The sequence below is a fragment of the Anomaloglossus baeobatrachus genome, chromosome 6, assembly GCF_048569485.1.
Source record: "Anomaloglossus baeobatrachus isolate aAnoBae1 chromosome 6, aAnoBae1.hap1, whole genome shotgun sequence".
Lineage (NCBI taxonomy): Eukaryota > Metazoa > Chordata > Amphibia > Anura > Aromobatidae > Anomaloglossus > Anomaloglossus baeobatrachus.
In genome coordinates, this window is record NC_134358.1 from 15,703,165 (window position 1) to 15,725,594 (window position 22,430).

Below are 22,430 nucleotides of genomic sequence, written 5' to 3' on the forward strand. Positions count from 1 at the left end.
CCTTGAGTGCAATTTTCATATACCTGAAGATGCCTCGTTCATCTGTACAAACAATTATACACAAGTACAGACAAGCTGGGAATGTCCAGCCATCATACTGCTCAGCAAGGAGACGGGTTCTGTGCACCAGAGATGAACGTGCTTTGGTCAGACATGTGCAGGTCAACCCAAGAACAAAAGCAAAAGACCTTGTGAAGATGCTGGCGGAAGCTGGTAAGATTGTGTCATAATCCACAGTGAAACAAGTCCTGTATCAACATGGGCTGAAAGACCACTCTGCCAGGAAGAATCCATTACTCCAAAAGAAACAGAAAAAAGCCAGATTAATGTTTGCAGATGCACACAGGAACAAAAAGCTTAATTTTTGGAGATATGTCGTTTGGTCTGTGAAACTAAAATTGAACAGTTTGGCTATAATGACCATCATTACATTTGGAGCAAAAAGGGAGAAGCTTTGAAGCCTAAGAACACCATCCCAACTGTGAAACACGGTGGCGGCAGCATCATGTTGTGGGGTTGTTTTGCTGCAGGAGGGACTGGTGCACATCACAAAATAGATGGCATCATGAGGAAAGAAGATTGTGGCAATACTGAAGAACATCTCAAGACATCAGCCAGGAACTTACAGCTTGGTCAGAAATGGGTCTTCCAAATGGACAATGACCCGAAGCTGCCAAACTGGTTACAAAGTAGCTTAAGGAGAACAAAGTCAATGTTTTGGAGTGGCCATCACAAAACCCTGATGTCAGTCCATGGAAAAAGTGGGGGCAAAGCTGAAAAGGCCGGAGCGAGCGGCGACCTCAAAACATGGCTCAGCTCCACCAGATCTGTCAGGAGGAATCGGCCCAAATGCCACCAACTATTGTGAGAAGCTTCTGGAAGGATCCAAAACGTTTCCCCCAAGTCGTACAATGTAAGGGCAATGCCACAAAATACTAATGAACTGGAGGAAACGTCACTGTGCAGAAAGGAATAAAAATGCCTGAAAACATTATCTCCCTCATTATTCTGGCATTTGGCAAATAGAAATCTTGGTTCCTAATTGACCGAAAACAGGAGAAAAACCTGCAGGTTTTTCCCTACACTCTCTATACAGACACATCTGCAGGTTTTTCCCTACACTCTCTATACAGACACATCTGCAGGTTTTTCCCTCCGCTCTCTATAAAGACACATCTGCAGATGTGTCTGTATAAGAAGAGGAGGGAAACTAAGGGTTTACACTGTAGATGGACCTGTTTTAGTTTGTGAGGCTCCCCAGTCTCATGGCCTAGATTATCAGGATCTTCTCCGTCAGCTTCGTCTACAACTAAATTAGTGTCTGAATCTTCTTCGGGGTCAAAGATGGTGGTGGAGTGAAGATCAATGGCTCTGAAAATACCAAAATTATGGAGAATTAGGGCCCAATAGGGAATTTCTGATTGCCGCTCAGCACACAGAGCTTTAAGAACGACCAGCAGGGACCTCTGCTCTTCATGCTTTGTTGTGGGGCACAGAAGTTTACCAGGTGGGCTCCTACCCGCACCTTCATGTTCCTGTCTTCTGTTTTCCAGCATATGTCCGTACTACATAATCATGGTGTAAGATCGGGAGGGTGGACGCCATGACTCGGCTGGTATCAGCGATCGTTTATCACTGCAGCCATTATTTTCACTCTCTTCTTTTTAGACTTCATTTTTAGCCGCTGGTGTCCTTCCAAACTCAGCTCTTCTCCAGCTCCTCTGGCCAAAGAAGATTGAGGAGGACCTCAGACTGGCAAAAAGAAGAAATCCCGTGCAGCCAATAGTGAGTCCATGATGTATGAGAATGAGGAGTGTGTAGAAGAGCGGCATTACGTGAAGTGTTGGGGACTGTGCATTAGAGAGATAACGCCTGTACAAAAGGAGGAGCTGCCATGGGATCAGCGCAATATTTGTGAGCTCTTTGGTCCTCACTTGCCAAAAATCATTATGGACTATTCTGTCTTCCTAAACTTCTCCTTAAAACTCACAATGATGTCACCACAAGCAGCCCGGACACAGGAGTCTCCAGTCATGGTGGAAATGTCCACTTCATAACCCTGTGCCTGGAAGAGATGTCTGTCCTTCTGGAGATGTCCATCTCCAAAGCCATAACACATGACGAATAGAGGAGACTCCTGTCCTCTGGATGCGTCCTGTGGTCATTGGTTATATGTTCCTTATATGAGTCAGTAGATAAATATTATTGTTATACGTTGGTCGTATGGGTCAGTAGTTATGGGTTAGTAGTTATAGGTTGGTGATATGGGTCAGTAAGTATAGGTTATACGTTGATGGTATGGGTCACTAGATTTGGATTAGTCGTTAAAGGTTGGTGGTTTGGGTCAGTAGATATGTGGTATGGTTATAGCATAGAGGTATGGGTCAGTACATATTGTTTATACATTGGTGGTATGGGTCAGTAGATTTTCATTAGTGGTTATAGGTTGGTGGTATGTGTCAGTAGATATCGGTTATATGTTGTTGGTATGGGTCAAGGGATTTGGATTAGTGGTTACATGTCGGTGGTATGGGTCAGTAGCTATGGGTCATTGGTTATATGCCGGTGAAATGAGGCGTTGGTTATATGCTGGGGGTATGGATCAGTAGATATAGGGCATTGGTCATGGTTTGGTTATATTGTTGGTCAGTAGATATGGGTTAGTAGTTATATGTCAGTATTATGGGTCAGTAGATATGGGTTATTGCTCATATGTCAGTGGTATGGGTAAATAGGTATAGGTCTTTGATTATACACTGTGTGCAGAATTATTACGTAAATGAGTATTTTGATCCCATGATACTTGTTATACATGTTGTCCTACTCCAAGCTGTATAGGCTGAGAACCAACTACCAATGAAGTAACTCCGGTGATGTGCATCTCTGTAATGAGGAGGGGCGCGGTGTAATGACATCAACACCCTATATAACGGGTGCTTAATTATTAGGCAACTTCCTTTCCTTTGCCAAAATGGGTCAGAAGAGAGATTTGATGGGCTCTGAAAAGTCCATATTGTGAGATGTCTTGCAGAGGGATGCAGCAGTCTTGAAATAGCGAAACTTGTGAAGCGTGATCACCGAACAATCAAGCGTTTCATGGCAAATAGCAACAAGGTCGCAAGAAGCGTGCTGGGCAAAAAAGGCGCAAAATAACTGCCCATGAATTGAGGAAAATCAAGCGTGAAGCTGCCAAGATGCCATTTGCCACCAGTTTGGCCATATTTCAGAGCTGTAACATTACTGGAGTATCAAAAAGCACAAGGTGTGCCATACTCAGGGACATGGCCAAGGTAAGGAAGGCTGAAAAACCACCACCTCTGACCAAGAAACATAAGATAAAACCTCAAGACTGGGCCAAGAAATATCTGAAGACTGATTGTTCAAAGGTTTTATGGACTGATGAAATGAGAGTGACTCTTGATGGGCAGATGGATGGGCCAGAGGCTGAATCAGTAAAGGGCAGAGAGCTCCACTCCGACTCAGACGCCAGCAAGGTGGAGGTGGGCACTGGTATGGGCTGGGATCATCAAAGATCAACTTGTTGGACCTTTTCGGGTTGAGGATGGAGTGAAGCTCAACTCCCAGACCTACTGCCAGCTTCTGGAAGACAACTTCTTCAAGCAGTGCTACAGGAAAGGAAGAAGTCGTATCGTTCAAGAATAACATGATTTTCATGCAGGACAATGCTCTATCACATGCATCCAACTACTCCATAGCATGGCTGGCCAGTAAAGGTCTAAAAGATGAAAAAATAATGACATGGCCCCCTTGTTCCCCTGATCTGAACCCCATAGAGAACCTGTGGTCCCTCATAAAATGTAAGATCTACAGGGAGGGAAAACAGTCCACCTCTGGGAACAGTGTCTGGAGGCTGTGGTGGCTGCTGCACGCAATGTGGATCATAAACAGATCAAGCAATGACAGAATCTATGGATGGTCGGCTGCTGAGTGTCATCATAAAGAAAGGTGGCTATATTGTTCACTCATTTTTTGGGGTTTTGTTTTTGCATGTCAAAAATGTTTATTTCTAAATTTTGTGCAGTTATATTGGTTTACCTGGTGACCATAAACAAGTGAGATGGGAATAGATTTGGTTTTTATTAAGTTGCCTAATAATTCTGCACAGTAATAGTTACCTGCACAAACAGATCCTCCTAAGAAGCCAAATCTAGAAAACCGCACTCTAAATGCCAAAAATATTAAGCTTTGATATTTATGAGTCTTTTGAGTTGATTGAGAACATATTTGTTCATCAATAATAAAAAAAAATCCTCTAAAATACAACTTGCCTAATAATTCTCCACAGTGTAGGTGGGTGGTATGGGTCAGCAGATATAGGTCTTTGACTATAGGTGGGTGGTATGGGTCTGTAGATGTGGGTCATTGGTTATAGGTGGGTGGTATGGGTCTGTAGATGTGGGTCATTGGTTATAGGTGGGTGGTATGGGTTTGTAGATGTGGGTCATTGGTTATAGGTGGGTGGTATGGGTCTGTAGATGTGGGTCATTGGTTATAGGTGGGTGGTATGGGTCTGTAGATGTGGGTCATTGGTTATAGGTGGGTGGTATGGGTCTGTAGATGTGGGTCATTGGTTATAGGTGGGTGGTATGGGTCTGTAGATGTGGGTCATTGGTTATAGGTGGGTGGTATGGGTCTGTAGATGTGGGTCATTGGTAATAGGTGGGTGGTATGGGTCTGTAGATGTGGGTCATTGGTTATAGGTGGGTGGTATGGGTCTGTAGATGTGGGTCATTGGTTATAGGTGGGTGGTATGGGTCTGTAGATGTGGGTCATTGGTTATAGGTGGGTGGTATGGGTCTGTAGATGTGGGTCATTGGTAATAGGTGGGTGGTATGGGTCTGTAGATGTGGGTCATTGGTTATAGGTGGGTGGTATGGGTCTGTAGATGTGGGTCATTGGTTATAGGTGGGTGGTATGGGTCAGTAGAAATATATCGTCTTTGATTATAGGTGGGTGGTATGGTTCCGTAGATGTGGGTTACAGGTTACAGATCAGTGATTATGGGTCACTTTATAGTGAGTTTGGGTCCTTATTTTTCCTTTACTACTCTTGTTTCTTTAGAATACACAATCTATAGTGACGGCTCGAGAACGTCCTGAGGTAGAAAAGGAGAAAAAGAGTGATGAGACTGAAGAGACAACTGAGGCGATTGCGGAGGAGACGGGTGATATAGATGAATTACCGTCTATCCTTCAGGACCTTCTGGCCATAATGACTACAAAAAACAAGCAATCACTTGTACCTGAGACAAGTTCACCTCCTCTTACGTCACCTCCTGCCGAAAACCATAAGCAGGCGAGAACCACAAGGCCGCAGGTAAACATCCAAGTGTAGACAGTAGAGCCTTCCGGTACCGTGTGGAGGTGGCTGCATAGGATTAACCTATCCTGTACATCACAGCAGGACACGTCTGTCTGTATGATCCAGACTACCCTAAGTCACATGTTCATCACATGTCCCTGAGATCATATGTCAACCTGTGCAGCGGTCTAGACATCATGCACTCCTGTCCAGTACCCATTTCTGGTAGGGACATGGCGCTGTCTCCTACGCTGCTCCCTCCTTCCTCTCTTCTCCAACTCCCTTCAGGTTTGTTTGTGTCTGGGTTATTAGTCCAAAAATGTAAAATTCCTGTATTGTCACCCCAGGTACCCCTATGTCATGTCCATGTAAGTGCCTATCTAGTGTCAAGAGAGAGATCTTCATACTGGAGAGATTTCTTTCTTTGTCCTTCATTGTTCTAGAAGTCTATTATTCCTGGTGTTCCTGTTTCCAATACTCTGTCCAAGACGTGGGTCCTGTTTCCCCTGCCATGGTGCTTTCCCCTCTGTTTGGTCCCTCACCTCAGTATGGGACATTTGTCGCTAACTTTTTGAAACGGATACTGTAGTTAAAACTCTTCCAGGACATTGCCTTACAATTGTGCCTTACCCCTTGTAACGCCTGCCTGGATCAACAGACTCAGGTGGGATGTAATGGACAGACTAGAGGGAAGCCACTCGCCAAGCAGGACCCCCTGAAACCCTTTAAAACCTATACAGGGATTTGGAATTACACAGGGCCCTGGAGATCTCTACCTGTGGAAGGCTGCAGTCCGATGAGAGTAGTCAGGCAGGGTCAAACCAGGAATAGCAGAACAGGGACAGAATCGGCAGACAAGGACGTAATCAGAAAAAGTAGCGGAGGTCAAATCCAGATCGGGCAGCAAGGTACAAAAACAGCAGGCAGGACGGTAGTCAAACAACAAGCAAAGGTCAGCACACAAGAATCAAAATACAAACAGCACATGAGCCAGGAGTACAGAACTATCTCTGGCAGTGGTCATGTGACAGGAGGGGGAATAAGAAGGGTGTGGTGTCTTCCCATTGGCTGCAGGTGAATGCTGGCAACTTCAAGCTGGAAGACACACACCACCTACAGTCAGCCAGTAGTACTGCAAGCTCCAGGGAAACCCAGCCTAGTGGATGAGCGGAGCCTGCGCCCACCGATGCCGCTGGCATCGACTCCTCTCCCATCACCAGCACCATCCACGGCAGGAACACGGCGTCGCCTGGCGATCGGAGCAGAAGTCGCTGGGGTGGACTCCAGTGGTGACGTAACACCCCTTATACCAGGGGCGTGAACCCTTTGGGGTAGATTACTTTACTTTCTGTGGCAGAGACTGATGTGATGTTCACATGAATGAGGAAACCATCACATTTTCACCATAGATGTTCTCCATAACTCTACAAATATTGGTGTGGGAACATACTGGGATCCTGACATCCGACCATGGAGGCCCCCATAACTACCTTTGTGGTGTGGTATCACAAACCCATCAGCTTTCCCCGTAGAAATGTCCCTATGACTCTGCCTTTGTAGTGCTGTGTCATCAACCCATCACCTCCTCTTGTAAATGGCCCCATGACTCTTTCACTGTGGTGTGGGCGTTATGCTGGGATCCTAACATCTCACCATAGACGTTTCCCACAATAGACTTTCCCTTTTTTATCTGCTTCTATGGTGCGGTGTCACCAACCCATCAGCTTCCCCCATAGACTATCCCCATGACACCTCTGCCTTTGTGGTGTGTTGTCATGAAACCATTAGCTTATCCTGTAGATGGTCCCCATGATTCTGCCTCTGTAGTGTGGTGTCATCAAGCCATCAGCTTCCCCCGTAGACAGTCCCCATGACCCTACCTGTTTGTTGTTATTCCCTGTTTGTCTTTCCTTTCACTGATGTTGTATTAGTGCAGCGGTGTGGCTAGTCACCTTCCAGCTCACTAGCCAGGGTTCTTACAGGGTCTGCCAGGGTATCCTGTTCAACGTCAGGTGCGTAATCTGTATAGGGACTGGCTAGGAGTGCAGGGTAGGGCTGCAGGTGAGTGCACGAGGTGTCCCATCTTCCCCCTCACTAGTGCTAGGGCCCGCCGTTGTTATAGTGTCTCCGGTGTACCCCTTGTTTTGTTGTGTGTTTTGCCATACGTCGGACTTTCTTTAGTCACTATGTGACAGGAGACCATTTCTTTCTCTTTTAGAAAACAAGGCTGTCCCGGATTCCAAGGCCACATCCGATCCAAACAAAGGTAGGATGGTGTTGGGGGAGACCTCCAGGGAGTCTCTCTCAGGGTCACGGAGGAAATTGTGTTTTGTTACCCCCTCTGAGCGCAGACAGAGCCCCCAACAGTCACAGAAGAAATATGATACAGGGTAATTTCATATTGTAGACCTTGAGTTTCTCATGGAGATACAGTGAAGGAAATAAGTATTGGATCCCTTGCTGGTTTTGTACATTTGCCCACTGACAAAGACATGAACAGTCTATAATTTTAACCCCTTCACGACCGCGGGCCGTAAAATTACGTCCTATTTTAACGTGACTTAACGACCAGGGACGTAATTTTACGGCCTAAACTTCATTTGATTGCCGTGGCCATAGCAACGGCTTTCAAATGATGTCCCCTGCTGTTTCTTACAGCAGGGGACCTTTGCTTGACCCCAGGGGGGGCGGCATCGCCACCCCCTATCGACGATCGATGTGATTGGCTGTTCAAATCTGAACCGCCAACCACATCGATCGCACTAATTTCGGCAAAAATAACGCCCGAATTAGTGCGATCCTATGAGATCCAGCTATGAGATGCCGCAGCTGCTGCAGCATATCATAGGTGGACCTCAAACATGCCGCCCCCAGCCCCTGCAGCACTGATTGGAGCGATCGTGCTATGACGCGCAATCGCTCCAATCAGTGTGCAGTGGGGCGGTCTGATCTGCCGGTGGCCGCCCTCCCCAGGCCTGTGCTGCTCTGGGGACCCTCCCCCAACATGGCTGCAGCGTGGAGTGGCTGGTACTTTTGGTACCACGCCACCGCTGCTGCCGCCGCAGACGCCGCCTCTGCTGTCACCGCGCCAGCTCCAAAGGTAAGTATTGCGCTCCGGCGATGGCCCCTGCGCGCTCCCGTGAAGGCCCCTGCGCGCTCCCGTGAAGGCCCCTGCCCGTGCCCCCCCCAGATCTGCCCCCCTACGCCCCGATCTGCCCCCCTACGCCCCGATCTGCCCCCCGGCATCCCGATCTGCTCCCCACGCGATCTGCCTGCCTCCTCTGTCATCTCTATTCTGCTTCCAAGGTTCCTTCCTTCTGCCTTTGCTTCTCCGCCCCCTCTGCTCTCCCTCTAACCCCCCCCATCTGCCCCCCCTCTGCCCCCCCCCACTCCCCATCCCCCCCCTGCCCCCCCCCCCCCCGACGTCCTCTTACCTGCCTTCACGGGTCGTCCGAGGTCTTCACTGGCCCGATCACATCTGCCTCCATCGCTGGGTCCTTCTGCTGATCTGTCCAACGTCCTGCCTGCTGCTGGTGTAAAGCTGTCTATCTCACTGCCTTCTTGTTCCTCTGCAACTCTTCTGGTCAGTGATCCTCTTGGTACTGTGAGTATAACTTTTTTTTTTTTTTTTTTCTTGTATCCTGTCCATTTTTACACTTCATCTGTCCGTGCGTCCCGCCAAGCGCTGATCAGGGATGCAGATAACGGATCTGCATCCGTGGTCAGTTTTTGGCATGACTTTTTTCCGTATTCGCGACGCTTTTTGTATCGCGTCCGTCCGTGCGTCCCGCCGAGCGCTGATCAGGGATGCAGATAACGGATCGGCATCCCTGCTCAATTTTTGGCGTGACTTTTTTCCGTATTCGCGACGCTTTTTGTATCGCGTCCGACCGTGCGTCCCGCCGAGCGCTGATCAGGGATGCAGATAACGGATCGGCATCCCTGCTCAATTTTTGGCGTGACTTTTTTCCGTATTCGCGACGCTTTTTGTATCGCATCCGTCCGTGCGTCCCGCCGAGCGCTGATCAGGGATGCAGATAACGGATCGGCATCCCTGCTCAATTTTTGGCGTGACTTTTTTCCGTATTCGCGACAATTTTTGTATGGCATCCGTCTGTGCGTCCCGCCGAGCGCTGATCAGGGATGCACATAACGTATCTGCATCCATGGTCAATTTTTGGCGTGACTTTTTTTTTTACGTATCCCCGACGCTTTTTTTATCGCATCCGACCGTGCGTCCTGCAGCGGCCGATCAGTGCACTGCGTCTGTGCGTTTGAAAAGTCAAATGGCGCTCCTTCTCTTCTGAGCCCCGCCATGCGCCCAAACAATTACTTTCCACCACATATGATGTATCTGCGTACTCAGGAGAAAATGCACAATACATTTTATGGTGCATTTTTTCCTGTTACCCTTGTGAAAAAAAAAGCTACCTAATTGAAGCAACCGTTTTGTGGTAAAAAAATTTTTTTTTCTTTTCACGGCTCAACGCTATAAACTTCTGTGAAGCCCCCAGGTGTTCAAAGTGCTCACCAAACATCTAGAAAAATTATTTGAGGGCTCTAGTTTCCAAAATGGGGTCACTTGTGGGGGAGCTCCATTGTTTAGGCACCTCAGGGGGTCTTCAAACCTGACATGGCGTCCGCTAATGAGTGCAGCTAATTTTGCATTTAAATGGCGCTTCTTGCCTTCCGAGCACTGCCGTGTGTCCAAACATTTGATTTCCACCACATATGAGGTATCTGCGTACTCAGGAGAAAATGGACAATACATTTTATGTTGCATTTTTTCCCAATACCCTTGTGAAAAAAAAAGCTACCTAGTTGAAGCAACAGTTTTGTGGTAAAAAAAATTTTTTTTCTTTTCACGGCTCAACGTTATAAACTTCTGTGAAGCCCCCAGGTGTTCAAAGTGCTCATCAAACATCTAGAAAAAATATTTGAGGGCTCTAGTTTCCAAAATGGGGTCACTTGTGGGGGAGCTCCATTGTTTAGGCACCTCAGGGGGTCTTCAAACCCGACATGGCGTCCGCTAATTAGTGCAGCTAATTTTGCGTTCAAAAATTCAAATGGCGCTCCTTGCATTCCGAGCACTGCCGTGTGTCCAAACATTTGATTTCCACCACATATGAGGTATCTGCGTACTCAGGAGAAAATGGACGATATATTTTATGTTGCATTTTTTCCCAATACCCTTGTGAAAAAAAAAGCTACCTAGTTGAAGCAACAGTTTTGTGGTAAAAAAATTTTTTTTTCTTTTCACGGCTCAACGTTATAAACTTCTGTGAAGCCCCCAGGTGTTCAAAGTGCTCATCAAACATCTAGAAAAAATATTTGAGGGCTCTAGTTTCCAAAATGGGGTCACTTGTGGGGGAGCTCCATTGTTTAGGCACCTCAGGGGGTCTTCAAACCCGACATGGCGTCCGCTAATGAGTGCAGCTAATTTTGCGTTCAAAAATTCAAATGGCGCTCCTTCCCTTCCGAGCTCTGCCGTGCACCCAAACAATTTGATTTTTACCACATATGGGGTATCGGCGTACTCAGGAGAAAATGCACAATAAATTGTAGGGTGCACTTTCTCTTTTCTCCCTTGTGAAAATGAAAATTTTATGGCTAAAGTAACATTTTTGTGTTAAAAAGTAAAATTTTCATTTTTTCCTTCCACATTGCTTTGGTTCCTGTGAAGCACCTAAAGGGTTAATAAACTTTTTGGATGTGGTTTTGAGCAGAGTGAGGGGTGCAGTTTTTAGAATGGGGTCACTTTTGGGTATTTTCTGTCACCTCGGTCTCTCAAAGTCACCTCAAATGTGATGTGGTCCCTAAAAAAAATTATTTTCTAAATTTTGTTGGAAAAATGAGAAATTGCTGATGAACTTTGACCCCTTCTAACTTCCTAACGAAAAAAAAAATTGTTTCGAAAATTGCGCTGATGTAAAGTAGACAAGTGGGAAATGTTATTTAGTAACTATTTTGTGTGACATATTTCTCAGATTTATGGGCATAAATTTTCAAAGTTTGAAAATTGCGAAATTTTCAAAATTTTCGCCAAATTTCCTAAATTTTCACAAATAAACGCAAAAAATATCGGCCTAAATTTACCACTGACATGAAGTACAATATGTCACGAAAAAACAATCTCAGAATCGCCAGGATCCGTTGAAGCGTCCCAGAGTTATAACCTGTCAAAGTGACACTGGTCAGAATTGCAAAAAATGGCCCGGTCATTAGGGTGTTTTAGTGGCCGGGGGTGAAGGGGTTAAGGGTCGGTTAATTTTAACAGTGAAAGATAAAATATCCAAAATAAAATCCTAAAAATCACATTGTATAAATTATATAAATTTATTTGCATGTTGCAGAGAGAAATAAGTATTTGACCCCTACCAACCATTAAGAGTTCTGGCTCCTACAGACACTTGGCCACTCCTAATCCCCTCGTTCCCTGCATTACAGACGGCTCTTACATTGTCCCCTGTATAAAGACTCCTGTCCACAGACTCCATTAATCAGTCAGACTCTAACCTCTACAACATGGGCGACCAAAGAGCTTTCTAAGGATGTCAGGGACAAGACCATAGACCTGCACAAGGCTGGAATGGAGAAGATCATAGGCCTGCACAAGGCTGGAATGGAGAAGACCATAGACCTGCACAAGGCTGGAATGGAGAAGACCATAGACCTGCACAAGGCTGGAATGAAGAAGACCATAGACCTGCACAAGGCTGGAATGGAGAAGACCATAGACCTGCACAAGGCTGGAATGGAGAAGATCATAGGCCTGCACAAGGCTGGAATGGAGAAGACCATAGACCTGCACAAGGCTGGAATGGAGAAGACTATAGACCTGCACAAGGCTGGAATGGAGAAGACCATAGACCTGCACAAGGCTGGAATGGAGAAGACCATAGACCTGCACAAGGCTGGAATGGAGAAGACCATAGACCTGCACAAGGCTTGAATGGAGAAGTCCATAGACCTGCACAAGGCTGGAATGGAGAAGTCCATAGACCTGCACAAGGCTGGAATGGAGAAGACCATAGACCTGCACAAGGCTGGAATGGAGAAGACCATAGACCTGCACAAGGCTGGAATGGAGAAGACCATAGACCTGCACAAGGCTGGACTGGAGAAGACCATAGACCTGCACAAGGCTGGAATGGGCTACAAAACCAAAAGTAAGACGCTGGGTGAGAAGGAGAAACTGCTGGTGCAATAGTAAGAAAATGGATATACAGAATGAGTGTCAATCAACACCGACTTGGGGCTCCATGCAAAATCTCACCTCGTGGGGTCTCCAGGATCATGAGGAAGGTGAGTGATCAGCCTAAAACTACACGGGGGAACATGTTAATGATCTCAAGGCAGCTGGGACCACTGTCGCCAAGAAAACCATCGGTAACACATTACGCCGTAATGGCTTAAAATCCTGCAGTGGCCGCAAAGTGCCACTATTCAAGAAGGCCCATGTGCAGCCGGCTCGTCTGAAGAAAGCCCATGTGCATCCGGCCCGTCTGAAGAAGGCCCATGGGCAGCCGGCCCGTCTGAAGAAGGCCCATGGGCAGCCGGCCAGCCTGAAGAAGGCCCATGTGCAGCCGGCCTGTCTGAAGAAGGCCAATGTGAAGCAGGCCTGTCTGAAGAAGGCCCATGTGCAGCCGGCCTGTCTGAAGAAGGCCAATGTGAAGCAGGCCTGTCTGAAGAAGGCCCATGTGCAGCCGGCCTGTCTGAAGAAGGCCAATGTGAAGCAGGCCTGTCTGAAGAAGGCCCATGTGCAGCCGGCCTGTCTGAAGAAAGCCAATGTGAAGCAGGCCTGTCTGAAGAAGGCCCATGGGCAGCCGGCCTGTCTGAAGAAGGCCCATGGGCAGCCGGCCTGTCTGAAGAAGATCCATGTGCAGCCGGCTCATCTGAAGAAGGCCCATGGGCAGCCGGCCTGTCTGAAGAAGGCCAATGTGAATCAGGCCTGTCTGAAGAAGGCCCATGTGCAGCCGGCCTGTCTGAAGAAGGCCCATGTGCAGCCAAGCCCGTCTGAAGAAGGCCCACGTGCAGATGGACCATCTGAAGAATGCACATGTGCAGCCGGCACATCTGAAGAAGGCCCATGTGCAGCCGGCCTGTCTGAAGAAGGACCATGTGCAGCTAGCAATCTGAAAAAGGCCCATGTGCAGCCGGCCTGTCTGAAGAAGGACCATGTGCAGCTGGCCATCTGAAAAAGGACCATGTGCAGCCGGCCTGTCTGAAGAAGGCCCATGTACAGCTAGCCATCTGAAAAAGGCCCATGTGCAGCCGGCCTGTCTGAAGAAGCCCATGTGTGCATCCGGCCCGTCTGTTTGCCAATGACACCTGGATGACACCTGGATGAGTGATTGGGAGAAGGTGCTGTGGTCAGATGAGACAAAAATTGAGCTCTTTGGCCTTAACTTAACTCGCTGTGTTTGGAGGAAGAGAAATGCTGCCTAGGACCCAAAGAACACCATCCCCACTGTCAAGCATGGAAGTGGAAACATTAAGTTTTGGGGTGTGTCTCTGATAAGGGCACAGGTCTACTTCACCGCATCAATAGGACAATGGATGGAGCCATGTTGATATTCTATCTCTGACTGTTAAAATTATCCTACCCTTAAAATTATCGACTGTTCATGTCTTTGTCAGTGGGCAAACTTACAAAATCAGCAAGGGATCAAATACTTATTTCCCCCACTGTAATGACACTGACTGGAATTTAGCTGGAAACCAGTCCATTTGCCACTTTTCTTCCCTTGTGTTGAGTAGCTGAGTTGTATGGTTTTGTTCTTCCTGACTTTTGTAATATTCATGGATGTTCTCCATCACCTTTACTAATTCCTTAGGACTTTGTCAAATTTTTCAGGAGCCCGTCATCCCCGTACAGCCTCCTCCACGATCTCCTGCACCGAGTCCTCCTGCAGACCAGGCGTGCTCCACATCTACAATCCTCCCGGATGATGAGCTTTCTGTGGACAGCCCGGAGACGTCAGAGCTTCCACAGATCCCACCATTCATTTTGCAGTTTCAGGATCAGAGCTGGTTCTCCCTTGTTCTCCCCGAGGTGACAGAGCCCGTGGTGTGGTGCCAGTGGTGTTCTTATTATGGGGCCCCGTTTCCTTTGTACAGAGGTGGTTACAGGAATGCAGTTTTTATTTGCTTCTAGTTATAAGGCTTGATTTATAAGATGGAGGCTTTTTTACGTACTCCTCTAAGTAGGATTTGATCTTTGGGGCTTTACATACAGGACATAAGACAAACCCATCTGGTCCTTAGAACGTCTTGAATGTCAGTAAATCCAACCTCAGATACAGAACAATGCATGACACATTACACCACATTATTTACCAAAAGCCAGGTGTGATGAACCGCACCGCACAGTCCTGGCCCTGACGTCTCTAAAACGTCGGAGTCACGAGATACGGTCTTGTCACTTCCGCCAACAAGTGACGTTCCCACCCCCTGGGGATACGTAAGGTCATTTTGGCACCCCATGTCCACATGGCCACAGGTAGGCATGGGAAGGAAGAGAGGGTGATCCACCTTCGGCGTGGCATTATCCTCGCTCACAACCCTGACAGGCTCAGGGGCCCCGTTCACTAGACCCAGAGAAAACAAGACCTGCCTGTTGGTAAGATCGCCACCAGTTCCTCATTAGATATAAGCCTGGTCTGTAGCGAGATGATGTCGGGCCAGAAACAGCCCAGTAGCATGTAAGTAACCGAGCACACGGACGCGAGAATTTGTGGACTGAGATAAAAGAACAGCCCACGGTAAATTGGATATTTTATCGCCTTAAGGGCACACTAGACAAAACACTAGATACACAAAGGAAATACAAACTGTGGTCAGATATGCAGATACAGGTGATGATACAAGAGGTATAAGCAGATGAAGTCCGTTACCGTTGGTTGATAGGCCTTGGTGATGGAAACCACATGGAGGGGGTGTGTGATACCAGGGGATTCCTGGTTCCTCCTCTCAAAAGACAACCTTCGACCACCACCTTGCACTAGCAAACAACCACTTGGTCAGTCACTCCTTTTCCCACCCTGAGTTGGTCCTAGTTTCCCTCCCCTTGTGTCTGGTAGCTGAAAACTCCAAAAACCTATGATAGTCAATACCTTCTCAATGGAAGGTCATAGGAATGCAGTTCTGGTGCCATCCGAGCAGGCTGCCCCCCTTTATGCTTGAAGACCAAACACAGCTTCACTACCTGGCTTCTACTAGCTGTTGTATGTATCCCCGCGGTGCGCTAGAACAGGTTGAGACATATGCAGACCTTCATCACGTTCCCAAAGAAAATATTTAGGAAATGTAACTGGTATCTGGCTAGGACATATCATTTTGTAAGGCGTTATTGAGTTATCATGTCTCCTGTCTGTCTGAAGAGTTTCTCTAAAGCTTCAGCTCCCAGCGGCAGCGGTAGTGGAGCAGGATAACAGGAGGCAGGGGCGGTGGTGGAGCACGGCGACGGTGCTGGTGGTGTGGCAGGTGTCCCGGATGCTCGCTGCGGGCGCTATGAGGTAGGCAACATCCAGAAACGGTCGGTGGTGCTGGCTTTAAAGAAATGGCGGCCGGACTCAGCGCGTGCGCAGATTGAGCTATTGGCTCAATGACAAGCCGAGATCCCATCTGTGCATGCGCTACCTCCGGGAGCCATTTTTCTTAAGTCCACTGCTGGGAGATCAATGGGCTGGAGCCGGCACGTGCACAGGTGAGATCTTGAGCCAGCTCCATCTACACATGCGCTGACTCCAGGTGCCAGTATTTGAAGCCCGCAACGCTGACATTTTCAGGATGGCCTCTGCCTCCTGCTACCCCTCTCCACCACCTCCCAGTAAGGTACATTCAGATTATAAGACGCACCCCTTATTTTCCTCCCAAATTTTTGGGAGGAAAAGTGTGTCTTATAATCTGAAAAATACGGTAATTTGATTAATAGCTGATTGGCTGCTGGTTACCCCCTTATCTATGGAAGGGTGCACTTAATTTCTTACACACAGTTCCTATATTGTGGCCTAGGTTTCGGTAAATAAATAGCGACACGTAAGTCATGTTCTTCATCTCAGGTTGGATTTACCTCATGTTAAGACCACCTAAGGACAGATAGTTTCTCTCACGACTGTGACGTTATAAGGGGCTGTTCATAAACATTTTGCACCCTTGTTATCAGACTCCATAATCCCATATTCCAGCCATAGTGACCTCCTTTGCTTCCTTGCAGGAGGCACAATATTCCGAATTTGAGTCGCGCTTGGTACAGATGTTGCTCCAGATTGGACCACCGATGGGCACTCAGCTGCTTCACGCTCTTCAGACTCTGCACCAACAAGGACACCTGAAATCCCCACGCCTCCTCCAAACCCTCAGAGATGTCCTCAGCCATGAAGCTGACCTGACGGTAAACTAACAGCCGTGCCCCCAATACTAACCGCGATCAACATGTCTTCCAACAAACCCATCCACATTAAATTCATGTCTACAGCACCAGTCTGGGACCACAAAGCATGTTCTGATTCTCTCTCCAGGCCTGTGAGGAGCAGGAGTTTGTCTGGCTGTGTCTGCGATTCATGAACGACCTGTCCTGTGATAGCGGGGAGCTGATTGTGGAGCTCCTGGTGACGTGTACGCAGCTCCAGGCCCCGCACAGGTTGGTGCACACACAGAGGGTCCACACTGAGAAGAAGGGGACGCTCATAGATCCACAAGGCAGAGGACCACTATACAGTCATGGCCAAAAGTGTTGACATTGTTCCAGAAAATGAAGTATTTCTCCCGGTCGTATAGCCGGTGGTATGGTCCAGATTAATCAGTGACATACAGTATTTTGTAATGCAGCCCTTGCAAAATGTGTCCAGCACAATATTAATATCGGACAATGTGGCTGAGTAACGGGAGAATGTGCCGATCTGGTGGATGGACGAGTAGGTTACGAGCTTTGGTCTCACTCTTCCCTCTGGAAGTGAAGTGTATCAGACAGATTGATGTGTCTCCAGGTGTAGATGTCAGGAGCTGTATATCTCCACAGCCGTAACTCTTACCAGTCTCCATCTTGTACCTACAGGGGAAGGTTTATTTCTCTCTTCAATGAATTTGGCGTTCATGACCCCCATGGATTTATTGCCAAAAAGTGCAGTTCCTGGGACAGTTGGGAGAAGACTGGAAACCATAGAGAAGCTCTGAAGAAAGTCTGTGAGGACTGGTTGCGTCTATGGACTTTTCGCTTGATGGTAAGAAGGTCTCCTGTCTTCTTGATCAAAGAAATCATCAACATCGAGTTCTAACATTGTTGGCCGTGTGAGAGTGAGGATTTCAGGATAAAATGACCTGATGACAAGGACTGCAGATCACTACCCACTGATGATGAGGAGCAGAAGACTAAACGGGGCTTTACACGCTACGACATCGCTAATGCGGAGTCGTTGGGGTCACGGAATTGGTGACGCACATCCGGCCGCATTAGCGATGCCGTTGCGTGTTACACCGATGAGCGATTTTGCATCGTTGCAAAAACGTGCAAAATCGCTCATCGGTGACATGGGGGTCCATTCTCAAAAATCGTTCCTGCGGCAGCATACATCGCTCCGTGTGACACTGCAGGAACGAGGAAGCTCTCCTTACCTGCCTCCCGGCCGCTATGCGGAAGGAAGGAGGTGGGCGGGATGTTACGTCCCGCTCAGCTCCTCCCCCCAACTGCTATTGGGCGGCCGCTCAGTGACGTCGCTGTGACGCTGCACGGACCGCCCCCTTAGAAAGGAGGCGGTTCGCCGGTCACAGCGACGTCGCCGGGCAGGTAAGTATGTGTGACGGGTCTGGGCGATGTTGTGCGGCACGGGCAGCGATTTGCCCGTGTCGCGCAACAGATGGGGGCGGGTACCCACACTAGCGATATCGGGACCGATATCGCAGTGTGTAAAGCCCGCTTAAGTGGAATAAGCAGGATTGTAACACAGGACAATGTGAGGATGTGGTTTACAGGTCAAGAAGGCTACACGACTGAACAGTGTGAGGACTAGGATTCCAAGACAGGACAGTGTAATGATGAGTATTACAGGATAGGTCGTTGTGATATCAAGGATTACAGGACATGATGGTGTGATGACCAGCATTACAGGACAGGACATTACCATACCAAGGGTTGCAAGTCAGGATGGTGTGATGACCAGCATTACAGGACAGGACATTATGAAGCCAAGGATTACAGGACATGATGGTGTGATGACCAGCATTACAGGACAGGACATTATAAAGCCAAGGATTACAGGACACGATTGTGTGATGACCAGCATTACAGGACAGGACATTACCATGCCAAGGGTTGCAGGACAATATGGTGTGATGACCAGCATTACAGGACAGGACATTACCATGCCAAGGATTACAGGACATGATGGTGTGATGACCAGCATTACAGGACAGGACATTACCATGCCAAGGATTGCAGGACAGGATGGTGTGATGACCAGCATTACAGGACGGGACATTACGATGTCAAGGATTGCAGGACAGGATGGTGCGTGATGACTAGCATTACAGGACAGGACATTACTATGCCAAGGGTTGCAGGACAGGATGGTGTGATGACCAGCATTACAGGACAGGACATTACCATTACAAGGGTTGCAGGACAGGATGGTGTGATGACCAGCATTACAGGACAGGACATTACCATGCCAAGAGTTGCAGGACAGGAAGGTGTGATGACCAGCATTACAGGACAGGACATTACCATGCCAAGGGTTGCAGGACAGGATGATGTGATGACCAGCATTACAGGACAGGACATTACCATTACAAGGGTTGCAGGACAGGGTGGTGTGATGATCAGCATTACAGGACAGGACATTACCATGCCAAGAGTTGCAGGACAGGAAGGTGTGATGACCAGCATTACAGGACAGGACATTACCATGCCAAGGGTTGCAGGACAGGATGGTGTGATGACCAGCATTACAGGACAGGACATTATGAAGCCAAGGATTACAGGACATGATGGTGTGATGACCAGTATTATAGGACAGGACATTATGAAGCCAAGGATTGCAGGACAAGACAGTGTGATGGACGGTGTGAAATTGAAGATTATAAGAGAAGACTGTGTGATGAAAAGGAATACAGGATGTATGCATTCTAAACAATAAAAGGTTAATAAGTCGACATCATATCCTTCTGATGGCATTACATTTAAAAAGATAAAACAAAAAGGTTTTGGTACTGTGTTATCCAGTAGAAAAAAATATGGCGCATGTTGAATTTTGGGTATGGTGTAGACATGAACTTTGAAAGTCTGATCCTTGTACAGCAGGTGAAGAAATAATTGAACAAGTCACCAATTTTCTAAGTAAATATATTTCTAAAAGAACTATTGACATGAATTTTTCACCAGTAGTGATGAGCGAGCACTACCATGCTCAGGTGCTCGGTACTCGTAACAAGCAGTTTGATGCTTGGACAGCTCGATCAGGTTACTGAGTATATTTGCAGTCAAATGGGCAACTCAAGCATTTTTCCTGAAAATCTTCTGGAAAAATGAGCCAGGTAAAGTGTCAGATTTAGTACATCTAATGGATGTGCAAATTCTTGAGCAGCTGCAGACTTCTATTTTTTTGGCTGGGAAGGGCCAAATAACCATGGGCCTTCCCAGCCCGATAATTAGAGCCCCTAGCTGTCTACTTTATCTGCATTAATCCCGGATCACGCTGTTCCCCGTGGGGGTCAGCTGATGAGCCCCAGATCCCGAAAAAATGAGAATGCTACGGGTCAGTTTTACCATAAAGTGAACACTGTAAATTAAAAACAAAAAAAAAAACAAAAAGCCATTGTGGAGTTGCACTTTTTTTGCAATTGCAATTTTTTTCCCATTTTCCAGTACAATATGGGGCAGAATGAATGGAGTCGTTTAAAGGTACAATGTGTCCCACAAAAAAAAACAAGCCCTGATATGGCAAAACTGACCGAAAACTAAAAAAAGAGGTATGGCTATTGGAAAAGGGGAGAAAAAGTTAAAACGAAAACCGGAAAATTCCCGGGGATAAAGGGGTTACGTACATTTCAGTAAGTGTGTTCAATACTTTTTCTGTGTGTCATTTATCATTATTACACATCACAAAATTTACAGACATCTATAGTTTTGATTTATTTTTTTTTGCCTTTGTGGATTGGATGGGTTGGTACCAACATCTGGTGAGAAAATCACATCAATAGGTCTTTTAGAAATATATTTAGAGAATCGGTGAAGCGTTCAATACTTATTTCATCAGCTGTGACCTGAAAATCTGGATCTCAAGTTGGCTTTCCTCTTGAGTAGATCCCACCACACTGCCTACTGTTTGTTATATATTACACCCAGTACACATAGCCCGCTTATCTGACATGGTCCATGCTTCACCATTAGGATCATCTCCACACAGTGACCACCAGGAATAAGGAGCCATTGACATCACATGGAGAGAAGACCAGGAAATGTCAGCCTGCGAGGAGCGTGGTGAGACGGGATTTGTAGACATCAGTAGGAGTTTGCCCAATAAACAAATACAAACAGCATAGGGGAAAATAAGTATATGATCCGCCGCCGATTTTGCAAGTTTTCCTATCTACAAAAAATGGAGAGGCCTGTAATTTTTATTATAGGTACACTTAAACTGTGACAACTAGAATCCCCACAAAAAATCCCATTGTATAATTTTTAAATAATTAATTTACATTTTATTGCATGAAATAAGTATTTTATCACCGACAGACCAGCAGGAATTCTGCTCTCACAGAGCTGTTATGTTTTCTCCTATTCTGCACTCATTACCTGTATAATAGACACCTGTCCACACACTCAATCCCACTCCAACCTCTCCACCATGGCCAAGACCAGAGAGCTGTCTGAAGACACCAGGGACAAAATTGTAGACCTGCACAAGGCTGGGATGGGTTACAGGACAATAGGCAAGCAGCGTGGTGAGAAGGCAACAACTGTTGGCACAATTATTAGAAATAGGACACGATGACTTACGGTAATTTTACTTGGTCTGAGGCTCCATGCAAGATCTCACTTCGTGGGTAAGAATGATTCTGAGAAAGGTCATGTATCTGCCCAGAACTGCACGGGAGGACCTGGTCAATGACCAGAAGAGAGCTTGGGACCACATTATCAAAGATTTGTGTTAGTAATGGAGGCAATGAATGGTCACCGAATACTGAGAACGGAGGCTAAAGGTGATCACCAAATACTGAGAAGATGACAAATATTAACTAAATAGTGAGGATAGAGGAGAAAGGTGGTCACCGAATACTGAGGATGGAGGCGACGAACCGTCACAGAATACTGAGGACAGAGGTGATGGTTGGTCATCGAATGTTTAGGACACAGGCGAAAAGTGGTCACTGAATACTGAGGCTGGAGAGGCCAAGTGGTCACCGAGTACTAAAGACAGCCGACGGGCAGTCACCAAGTACTTAAAATGGAGACGACAGGTGGTCATCGAATACAGAGAAGGGAGGCAACAGGCAGTTACCACATACAGAGGATGGAGGTGACTGATGTGCACAAAATACTGAGGCGATGGGGAGTCATCGAATACGGATGACTGAGGTGACAAGCGGCCACTGAATACTGAGAACGGAAGTAAACAGCGGTCACCAAATACTGAGGATGGAGGCGACGGGCGATCACCAAATACTGAGGATGGAGGCGACGGGCGATCACCAAATACTGAGGATGGAGGAGACGGGCGGTCACTGAATACTGAGAACGGAAGTAAACAGCGGTCACCAAATACTGAGGATGGAGGCGATGGGCGGTCACCAAATACTAAGAATGGAGGCGATGGGAGGTCACTGAATACTGAGGATGGAGGAGACTGGCGGTCACTGAATACTGAGGACTGAGGAGACAGGCGATCACTGAATACGGAGGATGGAGGAGACGGGCGATCACTGAATACTGAGGATGGAGGAGACTGGCGGTCACTGAATACTGAGGATGGAGGAGGCAGGCGATCACTGAATACTGAGGACTGAGGAGACAGGCGATCACTGAATACTGAGGAGACGGGCAGTCACTGAATACTGAGGATGTAGGAGGCAGGCGATCACCAGATACTGAGGATGGAGGAGACTGGCGG

The 22,430-nt window shown here is 47.2% G+C and overlaps 1 protein-coding gene across 1 annotated transcript in view; it reads left to right on the forward strand.

The window, feature by feature from the left end:
* Positions 1–22,430, forward strand: part of WDR97 (WD repeat domain 97) — a 126,009-nt gene that overhangs the window by 94,628 nt on the left and 8,951 nt on the right. Inside the window, exons 17-24 of the mRNA XM_075315986.1 lie at positions 1,669–1,785; positions 5,083–5,337; positions 7,541–7,588; positions 14,180–14,377; positions 16,541–16,717; positions 16,845–16,966; positions 17,381–17,546; positions 20,711–20,800. Coding sequence (XP_075172101.1) covers positions 1,669–1,785; positions 5,083–5,337; positions 7,541–7,588; positions 14,180–14,377; positions 16,541–16,717; positions 16,845–16,966; positions 17,381–17,546; positions 20,711–20,800 — 1,173 coding nt within the window. The remainder of the gene's footprint in view (positions 1–1,668; positions 1,786–5,082; positions 5,338–7,540; positions 7,589–14,179; positions 14,378–16,540; positions 16,718–16,844; positions 16,967–17,380; positions 17,547–20,710; positions 20,801–22,430) is intronic.